General features: G+C 48.4%; 1 protein-coding gene across 1 annotated transcript; it reads right to left on the reverse strand.

Moving 5' to 3' along the window:
* Window positions 1-414: 414 nt before the first annotated feature.
* LOC112130103 (CD209 antigen-like protein 2) lies at window positions 415-6,057 on the reverse strand. Its single transcript, XM_024237003.2, has 7 exons — window positions 5,924-6,057; window positions 5,719-5,805; window positions 5,116-5,199; window positions 4,683-4,769; window positions 4,105-4,256; window positions 3,273-3,385; window positions 415-1,910 (listed from the first exon to the last, which is right to left on the reverse strand). Exons 1-7 carry the CDS (start codon window positions 5,967-5,969, stop codon window positions 1,709-1,711), a joined length of 771 nt encoding a protein of 256 aa, XP_024092771.1. The 5' UTR covers window positions 5,970-6,057; the 3' UTR covers window positions 415-1,708.
* Window positions 6,058-11,072: the final 5,015 nt, after the last annotated feature.

Below are 11,072 nucleotides of genomic sequence, written 5' to 3' on the forward strand. Positions count from 1 at the left end.
AAGGTTGACTCTAAATGAGATGGAATTTAGCCTGCAAGCTGCTTATGAAGGAGTGTCCTTGGGGTCAACACTGGTAGAAGGGAGGTGGCATTTGTAGAGTCTTTTTTTACACCAAAATATTATCTAATTCTAACACTGGCCACCTGGAGTTAGCACCACATTCCACAAGTTAAAAAGCCCGGTCCCACAGGAATAACCCTATTTCAGATCCCAGGAGCAAAGGGGGTGCCCAGGCCACCCACACTTCCACCTGCCCAACAAAAACTGGGGGTTCTCACAACTCCTTTCAGGTCCCGTAATTTGCTAGAATGACTCACAGAACTCAGGAAAACATTTTGCTTATGTTCTTACCGAACTGAATTGGGTCTGTTTACCCATGTGCAAAGGAAAAGCAAACAACAAAGCACAGATTTTGTAGAGATAAAAGTTTACTTCAAGGCAGCCAAGCAAGGAGAGAGGAGTCTGGCTCACATCTGTCTCTCTCAGCCGCGGGCTGCTGCAGATTTTACATACAGAGGGTAGTGAGGCATAACCTCATTGGATCATGTAATGAGGTGATGTGGGAGGCTTGATCTGATTGGATCATACCATGGGATGGTGTCAGAGTGCAATCTGATTGGATCATAGATCATGCCATGTGGTGTCCGCCTAATTCGGTCCCCATTTGTTGGATCGAACGCTTAGGCTCTGCCCGTGTCTGCTTGTTTGGTTCATCTGGGCATGATCAAGGTATGTAACTTGCAACCTGGGAGTCCATGGCAACTGAAAAATAACTGGCCATTTAATTACACAAAGTTGAACCAGATTGGGCTACTTCTGTGGCTATAGTGTTTACCAGTTTATTACAAAGGATACAACTTAGAAACAGCCAAATGGAAGAGATGCATAAAAGAAAGGAGGATGTGGGGGTGGAAGGGGTTGCATCGAGCCTCCATGTCCTCTCTGGGTGCCATTGGTTGACCGGGGGAATTAATTCCCTGGTGCTTCCAGCCTGCAAGATGAGCTCTGGCAACCAGTAAGTCCCCATTCAAAGGGGTTCAGGGGCTGGTAGACAGAAATTGAGCAGATGGTAGTTTGCACGGATGAGATAAAGCCTCAAGGGACGTAGCAGCTACACACAGCAATCCAAATACTCTAATCTCCAAAAGAAAGAGAGAGTAGGTTAATGGAACACACCAAGCCCACCCTCCAAAGGCATTCCACACCAGGTCACTTATAAAGCTCCAAAGATGAACCAGAAACACAAGCTCTACACCAGGAGAACTTGGAGGCATCTGAAGAAGGACAGACTGGACCCAGGCCCATGGGCATGAAGAATTTGACAGAGGCCAGGCACAGTGGCTTACGCCTGTAATCCCAGCACTTTGGGAGGCCAAGACCATCAGATCACCTGAGCTCAGGAGTTCAAGACCAGCCTGGGCAACATAACAAGACCTTGTCTCTACAAAAAGTGTAAAAATTAGTGGGGCTTGATGTGTGCCTGTGGTCCCAGCTACTCAGGAGGCTGAGGTGGGAGAACCGCTTGAGCCCAGGAGGCTGAGGCTGCAATGAGCTGTGATCATGCCACTGTACTCCAGCCTGGGTGACAGAGACCCTATCTCACAAAACAAAACAAAAATAAAGAATCTGATAGAGAATAGTCCCAGAGATTTTGTGAAGGTCCAAGGATGGAGAGAAGGAACCCTGGCTTAAAAGTGGTGAAGTTCCGTTACACTGCATGGGCAGTCGGAGATATGGAGGCTGAGGGGAGAAGCCGCCCTTCATCTCTGGAGCAGGAGGCTGCAGACTTTTTGCAGATCCAGAATTTGGCAGCACTGCATTTGTCGTCGTTCCAGCCATTGCCGTTAAATTCCACACAGTCTTCCTCCCCGATATTGTTAGGCTCTCCTCTGTTCCAATACTGCTTGAAGCTGCAAAGCCCATACGGACCGTGAGCCTCTGCCCCCACCTGCTACATGAGCTGTGTTTCTACCGTCCGAAATCTTGATGCTTTTTCTTTTGAGACGGAGTCTCGCTCTGTCACCCAGGCTGGAGTGCAGTGGTGTGATCTCGGCTCACTGCAACCTCCGCCTCCCGGATTCAAGCGATTCTCCTGCCTCAGCCTCCTGAGTAGCTGGGATTACAGGCGTGTACCACCAGGCCTGGCTAATTTTTGTACTTTTGGTAGAGACGGGGTTTCGCCATGTTAGCCAGGCTGGTCTCAAACTCCTGACCTCAGGTGATCCGCCTGCCTCGGCCTCCCAAAGTGCTGGGATTACAGGTGTGAGCCACCGTTCCAGGCTTCTTGATGCTTTAATATCTGGCCTGCATGTGTATGCTGGACACGTATTGCTCTGCACACCCCATAGTGTTTGAGTGACATTGCCTTGAGTTCCTGTCTCTCTTGCTGCACCCCGTCCTTGAAATAACTTCACCTATTGAGGGTGTGATTTTCAAATACAAACCAACCAATCTGGAGTCCACACCCCTAACCACCTGCCTTACTGGGCTCTTGCATTCAAACCCACTATCTTTTTTTTTTTTTTGAGACAGAGTCTCACTCTGTCACCCAGGGTGGAGTGCAGTGGCCTGATCTCGGCTCATTGCAACCTCTGCCTCCTGGGTTCACGAGATTCTCCTGCCTCAGCCCCCCAGGTAGCTGGGACTATAGGTGTGCACCACCACGCCCGGCTACTTTTTGTATTTTTAGTAGAAACGGGGTTTCACCATGTTGGCCAGGCTGGTCTCAAACTCCTGACCTCAGGTGACCCGCCCGAGCCAAGTGTCAGACAGCTAGGGACAGAGCCTACCCCCAGAGCCTGCTGATATATGATTCATACCTGCCAATCCTAAGCCTCCTTGCCTGGCCCTGTTCCTTCCCACAGAATCTATAATAAAGGCTCTGGCTGACAGTTCCCCCCTCTCTGTCTCATGACCCACCTGGTGCTTCATCTGTTGTGATGTGTCCTCTCTTTAGGGATCTGTGTATATGAGAAGCTACTCACAATGGCAGGTGTATCCTGAGCTGGTGGCCTTACTGGACTTCAGACTTCCTATTAATACACTATATTTTAACACACCTCCCCAGTGGCAGGCTTCTCCTGCAGCTCTGCTGGTGGAATTCTAGGCATCTGCCATGCTGTCTGGAGGTGGGTATGAAGACCACCTTCCTCAACTCAGTAAAACTCCCAGATTCTTGGGTCTAGGGTGTCAGGGAGTTGGGGAGGACCCCCAGGGAAAGTTCAAGTCAGAGTTTCAGCCCCAGTGGATAGGGCGCCCCTTCTGAGATCTACCTGGATGACAGAGGTGAGCCGTCCATCCATTGCCATGTGCCTTCCTGATTTAGATCTGAAAGTCCCATCCAGGCGAAGCGGTTACTTCTGGAAGACTGCAGCTGTAGAAAGTTCTGGAGGGTAGAGGAGGAGTCAGGAGGGAGCTCTGCTTCCCATTTTCCAGGCTCCGTCTCCCCATCTCTTGGCAGGAAGTTCTGCTTGTAGGCTAACCTTCAGCCTTCCAGTATAATAGGTCATGAGCTCCCTCGTGTCTGAGTCCCCCTCACATGTGTATCCCACAGCACATGTGTCCTGACGTGCACACACCCATGCACAGCTGGCCTCTCCTCACACACTCTTGCTAATGCTGCATGTTTATCCATTTCACATGTTCTGGGCATGTCCACACACATTTACTCGTAACTGGGCTTAATGTATTGGAGCCAGATCCAACCATTTCCTGATTGCTGGTCATGGACATCTCCTTTCAGCTCTGCACTGAGTGACATCACATCAACAGCTTGAAATCAGCCACCATGGGAATATTTACACCAGGGAAACTGGCAAAACGACGCATCAGGACTTCTTCCCCCAGAGAGCTGGTTGTTAACCACTTGCAGCATGCCACTGGGGGTTACTTATGTTTGATATTTTCCCCAGAGCTTTCACACGTGTTCAGATTTGGTTTGTATCTGCTCTAAGGGTACTTGGGACTCCCTCATTCATATCCTTCTCCTCCCATCTTTTTAAGTGGAGCAAAGCCTCTCTTTTGCAAAATCCTCTCCGAGCACCTCCTCCTCGGTTGGCCAGAAGCCATGCCCTAGGCCAAGACGGGGACCCCCACCAGGTGTACCTGCTCCTCAGCACTTTTGATTATGACGAGCTGGGCCCCCACTTCTTGGCAGGCGGTGATGGAGTCGTGCCAGTTCCGCTGGGAGTTAGATATGAAGTAACAGTTTCCTTGGAAGAATGTCCATTCCCAGGGACAGGGGCGGCACAGGCGTTCTGTTGGGGGAGGCTGGTCAGGGCTGGGCTTAGATTAGGTTGCCCATATTCCTGTATCTGCCCAGCCTTCAAGGTCTTGAGAGTCAGAGCCCTCCCTTGACTGTCCACGCTGGGTGGACCATTCCCGTCCCCCCTTCCCGAGACCCTCCCCCATCCCCATGAGAACTCAGGAGTCCTGGCCCCATCTCCTCCAGACTAGGAGAAGTCAGGGCTTTAGAGCGCAAAACAGAAGTCAAGAGACTAGCTTGATTGAGTGCCTACTGTGTATCCAGCCCACTGAATACCGAGTGCAATGACCGCAGTTACCCTGTGTTCTCATTTCACAGAGGAGGAAACTGAGGCTCAGAGAGGGTTAGTGACTCAAGCAAACTCACATCTCGTGGAAACCCTCCCAGGCCTAAGGAACCCTGGCATCTGGCCACTCACCCACTGCAGCCTTCAGCTGGGACAGGTCCTGGAAGATCTCCTCCTGCTTGGACTGCTCCTGCCTCTGGGAGCTGGGGTTCTTGGAACCTGGGACAAGGAAAGAAATTGAAATTATTAAACACCTGCTCTGTGCCACACCCTACACTGTGCCCCTAAAGACGTCATTTCCGAGCACCAAAATCTTGTTTAAGCCCTTTTGTGGATAAGGAAAACTGATACCCAGAGAAAGCAGCAGGAAAGGAACAGGAGAGCCTGTCCTCCTCTCCCCTGCTGTGGAGATGGGAGTGGTCATACGGAAAGGCCTCTGAAAACCCAAAGGGACAGAAGGCCAGCTTTTAGCCCCTCGTTCCTCTTGGACCTGGCCACCCCCAGCTGTGTCTACAGCAGAAGAACCAGGCCTGGGAAGCCAGGACTCTCAGAGCCTGCTGCTGACCTTGGACAAGGATGGCCACCAGCAGCCCAGTGAAGAGTGTGAAGAAGAGGAGCAGCAGCACCAGGGGCGCGTGGCCCAGACACCCTGCAGGAGAAAAGATTGCTTGGTTTCGGCATGCCGGTGCCCATGCCTTGGCCTGGCCCAGGGAAAGCCTGGCCCCAGCCCCATCTCCCCACGTGGCAGGAGTCAAGGCCCCAGCCTCCACTTACCCAGGACCCAGGGGTCCAGGAACCCAGTCCTTACTTCCCAGGTCCCAGGAATGAAGGCCCCAGCCCCCACCTCCCCGGGACCCAGGAACCCAGGACCCAGCCCCCACCTCCTTAGGATGCAGGAGTCCAGGACCCTGCTCCCACCTCCCCAGGATTCAGGAGTCCAGACCCCAGCCTCCACCTCCCTAGGACCCAGGAGTCCAGGAACCAAGCTCTCACTTCCCAGGTCCCAGGAGTGAAGCCCCCAGCCCTCACCTCGCCAGGACCCAGGAACCCAGGCCCCAGCCCCTACCTCCTCACGTACCAGGAGTCCAGACCCCAGCCTCCACCTCCCTAGGACCCAGGAGTCTGGGAGGCTCTGTTCTCTCCTCCCTTCCAACTAACCCTTCTCTACCTGCTAAACTCTTGTAGCCTCGAGTCTGTCGGAATCCAAAGTTTCTCGGAAAAAAATTCATACCGCTAGTTATCAGCTCTTCCTCTTCTAAATGGATAAACATGAACTCAGAGCCTGGGCAGGCTGAGACCAGGGCTGGCCATCCCCTTCCCCACCCCAGGATCCCAGAGCACCCCAGGATCCCAGAGCCCCAGCTCAGCCTCACCCAGGAGGCCCAGCGGCTGCGCCCTTGGTTCCTTGGAGTCACTCATGTTTCCCCCACCGTCCCTCAATGTCCAGAACTTCTGGGGACCACGATGCTTATTTCCCACCCCGTGATTCTCACTCCCTAAATCTCTTCTTATTGAGGAAGAAAAACAGGAAACTGGGTAGGGACATAACACCCGAAAGGCTAGTGGGAGGGGTCAGAGCATGAGATGGCCCTGACCTTGCAGGAATTTCAAGGAGCTGGTGGGGGATGGTTTGAGGTTGACAGGGAGAAGGATTCGTCCACTCCTTCCATAGCTGAGCTGTGCGATGCTTTTAATGAAATCCAGTAAGTTCTAATGAAAAGTGACTTCGTTATGCCCCTCCACCTAGGGCAGGGATGGGCAGGCAGTACCCCTCGTTCCTAGAACCATCAACCTCCCTGACCCCCAGGCTTTGTTGCTGTGGTCTGCTAATGTCCTCATTTATGAGAATTTTTGCTGACTTTGGGAGTTGGGGCTGAATCAGAATTGTTTGTTTATTTAATGCCTATGATAGTCAAGCATTTTTCTAGTAAGTTTATAAACTCATTCACTTGAATCTTCCTACCCTATGGTAGATCATATGATTTCCATTTTGTAGATGGGGGATACTAAAGCACAGTGAGGTTATGTAACTGGCCCAAGGTCACACAGCTGTGTGGGACATCTGGGATTTGAAACCAGACGGTCTGCCTCAATGACAGTCAAAGACAATTCACCAAAAGATGATTAAATGGCATCAAGGAGGAAATAAAATATTCATAATGGCTTTGAATTGTTCCCAAATTCCTAAATTTGGTTCTTTCCAAATTGGAACAACCTGTGTGGCACCAGCAGGTGAATAAAAAATTAGATAGATAGATAGATAGATAGATAGATAAATAGATGATAGATAGATAAATATAGATAGATATGTATTTATATATTTTATATATATATTATCTATATTATCTATATATATTTATGTATCTATATGTCTGTATCTATATCTATATATCAGAAATCCTAGCCAGAGCAATCAGGCAAAAGAAATAAATAAAAGGTATCCACATTGGAAAAGAAGTCAAACTACCTTTCTTCACTGATGACATGATTTTATACATAAAAAACCCTGAAGATTCCACCAAAAGGCTCCTGGAACTGATAAATGGCTTCAGTAAAGTTTTAGGATACAAAATCAATGCACAAAAATCAATAGCATTTCTATATACCAATAACATTCAAGCTGACAGCCAAATCAAGAAAGCAATTTCAGCCAGGCATGGTGGCTCATGCCTGTAATCCCAGCACTTTGGGAGGCCGAGGTGGGCAGATCACTTGAGGTTAGGAGTTTGAGACCAGCCTGGCCAACGTGGTGAAACCACATCTCTACTAAAAACACAAAAATTAGTTGGGCGTGGTGGTGCATGCCTCTAATCCCAGCTGCTCGGGAGGCTGAGGTGGGAGAATCACTTGAACCAGGGAGGCGGAAGTTGCAGTGAGCCAAGATCACGCCACTGCATTCCAGCCTGGGTGACAGAGCGAGACTCTATCTCGAGAGAAAAAAAAAAGGATACAATTCCATTTACAGTAGCCACACACACAAAAATTATCTAGGAATGCATCTAACCATGGAGATGAAGGATCTCTAAAAGGAGAACTACTAAACACTGCTGAAAGAAGTCATAGATGGCACAAACAAATGAAGAAATATTTCATGTTTGATACGGTTTGGCTCTGTGTCTCCACCCAAATCTCACCTTGAATTGAAAGCATTTATGCACCCAACAAACATATGAAAAAAAGCTCATTATCATTGGTTATTAGAGAAATGCAAATCAAAACCACAATGAGATACCATCTCACACCAGTTAGAATGGCGATCATTAAAAAGTCAGGAAACAACAGATGCTGGAGAGGATGTGGAGAAATAGGAACACTTTTACACTGTTGGTGGAAGTGTAAATTAGTTCAATCATTGTGGAAGACAGTGTGGTGATTCCTCAAGGATCTAGAACCAGAAATACCATTTGACCCAGCAATCCCATTACAGGGTATATACCCAAAGGATTATAAATCATTCTACTATAAAGACACATGCACACGTATGTTTACTGCAGCACTATTTACAATAGCAAAGACTTGGAACCAACCCGAACGCCCATCAATGACAGATTGGATAAAGAAAATGTGGCACATATACACGATGGAATACTATGCAGCCACAAAAAAGGATGAGTTCATGTCCTTTGCAGGGACATGGATGAAGCTGGAAACCATCATTCTCAGCAAACTAACACAGGAACAGAAAACCAAACACCACATGTTCTCACTCATAAGTAGGAGTTGAACAATGAGAACACATGGACACAGGGAGAGGAACGTCACACACCGGGGCCTGTTGGGGTTTGGGGGACAAGGGGAGGGACAGTATTAAGACAAATACTAATGCATGTGGGGCTTAAAACCTAGATGATGGGTTGATGGGTACAGCAAACCACCATGGCACATGTATACCTATGTAAAAACCCTGCACATTCTGCACATGTACCCCAGAACTTAAAGCAAAATAAAAAATAAATTTAAAAAAAGAAAGCAAAAGCCAGGCTTGGTGGCTCAGGCCTGTAATCCCAGCATTTTGTGAGGCTGAGGCAGGAGGATTCCTTGAGCCCAAGAGTTCCAGACCAGTCTGGGCAATACAGGGAGATCCCATCTCTACAAAGAATTTTTAAAATTACCTCACCATGGTGGTGCATGCCTGAAGTCCCAGCTACTTAGGGCGTTGAGGTGGAAGGATCACTTGGGCACAGGAGGTTGAGGCTGCAAGGAGCCCTGATTGTGTCCACTGCATTCCAGCCTGGGTGAGAGAGGGAAAAGAAACTTTCACTGAAAAAAAAAAAAAAAAAGAATTGAAAGCAAGGACTCAAAGAGATATTTGTACACTCATGTTCACAGCAACGCGATTCACAAGAGCCCAAAGGTGGATGCAATCCGAGTGTCCGTTGACAGAGAAATGAATTTAAAAAATGTGATATAACCATCCAATGAAATATTATTTATCCTTTAAAAAGGAAGGACAGTGGCCAGTTGCAGTAGCTCACGTCTGTAATCCCAGCACTTTGGGAGGCCGAGACAGGTGGATCATGAGGTCAGGAGTTCAAGACCAGCCTGGCCAATATGGCGAAACCCCGTCTCTACTAAAAAAAATACAAAAATTAGTCAGGAGTGGTGGCGCACGCCTGTAGTCCCAGCTACTTGGGAGGCGGAGGCAGGAGAATCGCTTGAAACTGGGAGGCGGACATTGCAGTGAGCCGAGATCGCACCACGGCACTCCAGCCTGGGCGACAGAGTGAGACTTCATCTCAAAAAAAAAAAAAAAAAAAAGGGAGGACATTCTGACACATGCTACAACATGATGAACCTTGAGGAAAATATGCTAAGTGAAATAAGCCAGTCATAACAAGACAAAAGCTGTACGATTCCATTCATACGGGGTCCCTAGAGTCGTCAGATTCATAGAGACAGAAAGTAGAATGGTGGGTGCCAGGGGCTGGGGAATGGGGAATGGGGAGTCAGTGTTTCCTGGGGACAGAGTTTCACTTGGGAAGATGAAAAAGTTTGCGAGATGAATGGTGGTGATGGTTGCATAACAACGTGAATCTACTTTGTAAAAGAAAAGAAAATTTCATAGGCAGGGGAAGGTGGCTCACACCTGTAATCCTAGCACTTTGGGAGGCCAAGGCGGGTGGATCACCTGAAGTCAGGAGTTTGAGACCAGCCTAGCAAATGTGGTGAAACCTTGTCTCTACGAAAAATACAAAAAAATTGCCGAGCGTGGTGGTGGGTGCCTGTGATCCCAGCTACTCAGGAGGCTGAGGCAGGAGAACTGCTTGAACCCAGGAGGCAGAGGCTGCAGGGAGCTGAGAACGCACCACTGCCCTCCAGCCTGGGCGACAGAGTGAGACTCTGTCTCAAAAAATAAAAATAAAAATAAAAATCCTTTAGGCTCCACCTACTCCACAGATAGATTTTCAAAATTCTATTGAAGGATTTTCAAACAGATTTTAAAACAAACTTGACAAGCTCATTATTTGGAATATAATAAAGAGGTTATATGCTTTAGTTGGGAATAAATAGCAAAGCTACAAGTGGGGACAGTAACCTCTTGAGATGGGAAGATGGGGATGGAATGAGCTTTAGTTTTCACTGTAGAGATTGGTACGTTTTGGTTCTGTGTGCACATGTGACTTATTCCACAAGTAAACGAAAACCTTTAAAGCTAGAGTAGTTTCAAAAATCATCCAAAAATTGTACAAGAATATCTGAGAACATTTTGATAGAGAAGAGCCATGACCAGGCAGGCCACAGCAGCTCATGCCTGTAAACTCAGCACTTGGGAGGCTGAGGCAGGAGGATGAGTTGAGCCCAGGAGTTCAAGAACAGCATGGGCAACACAGTGAGACCCAATCTCTACAAAAAATTTTTAAAAAGTAGCTAGATATGGTGATGCACACGTGTGGTCCCAGCTACTCAGGAGGCTGAGGTGGGAGGATCACTGGAGCCCATGAGGTCGAGGCTGCAGTGAGCCATGATTGCACCACTGCACTTCAGCCTGGGTGACAGAGCAAGACCTTGTCTCACACATAAAAAGAGCCATGCCTGGTAGTTATCAAAATATAAGCTTGGCTTGGGTTTCCCCTACTAAAGAGCTTGAGACAAGGATTTGGATATAAGTAGCTTATCTGGGAGGAGATTCCAAGAAGCACCAGCGGGGACGGGGAGAATGAAGAGGAGCAGGTAGGGAAAGGAAGGAACCCAATACAAAGGCACCAATGAGCTGAAAAGGGCAATTGGGTCCAATCCCCCGGAAGCCTCTGGGAGACGACATAGAACAAGCCTCACAGTTCCTCTGCCTGTTGAAGGTCAACTCTAAGTAAGATGGAATTTAGCTCGCAAGCTGTTTATGAAGGCGCGTCTTTGGGGTCAACATCAGTAGAAAGGAAGTGATGTTTGTGGGGTCTTATTTACACCAAAGAAATTCTCTAACACTAGCTTCCTGGAGTTAGCACCACATTCCACAAGTTAAAGGGCTAGGTCCCAAAAGACTGACCCCGCTTCAGATGCCAGGTGCAAAGACAGTGCACCCAC

Source organism: Pongo abelii, chromosome 20 (genome assembly GCF_028885655.2).
Source record: "Pongo abelii isolate AG06213 chromosome 20, NHGRI_mPonAbe1-v2.0_pri, whole genome shotgun sequence".
Classification (NCBI taxonomy): Eukaryota; Metazoa; Chordata; class Mammalia; order Primates; family Hominidae; genus Pongo; species Pongo abelii.

What these genes read in the sequence shown, in the direction of transcription:
- LOC112130103 (XM_024237003.2), bottom strand. Translation starts at nt 5,969, where the DNA reads ATGAGTGACTCCAAGGAACCAAGGGCGCAGCCGCTGGGCCTCCTGG. An exon ending in GGTGGCCATCCTTGTCCAAG is followed by an intron (nt 4,770 to 5,115) that starts GTCAGCAGCAGG and finishes TCCTTGTCCCAG; the next exon opens with GTTCCAAGAACCCCAGCTCC. An exon ending in CCAGCTGAAGGCTGCAGTGG is followed by an intron (nt 4,257 to 4,682) that starts GTGAGTGGCCAG and finishes CTCCCCCAACAG; the next exon opens with AACGCCTGTGCCGCCCCTGT.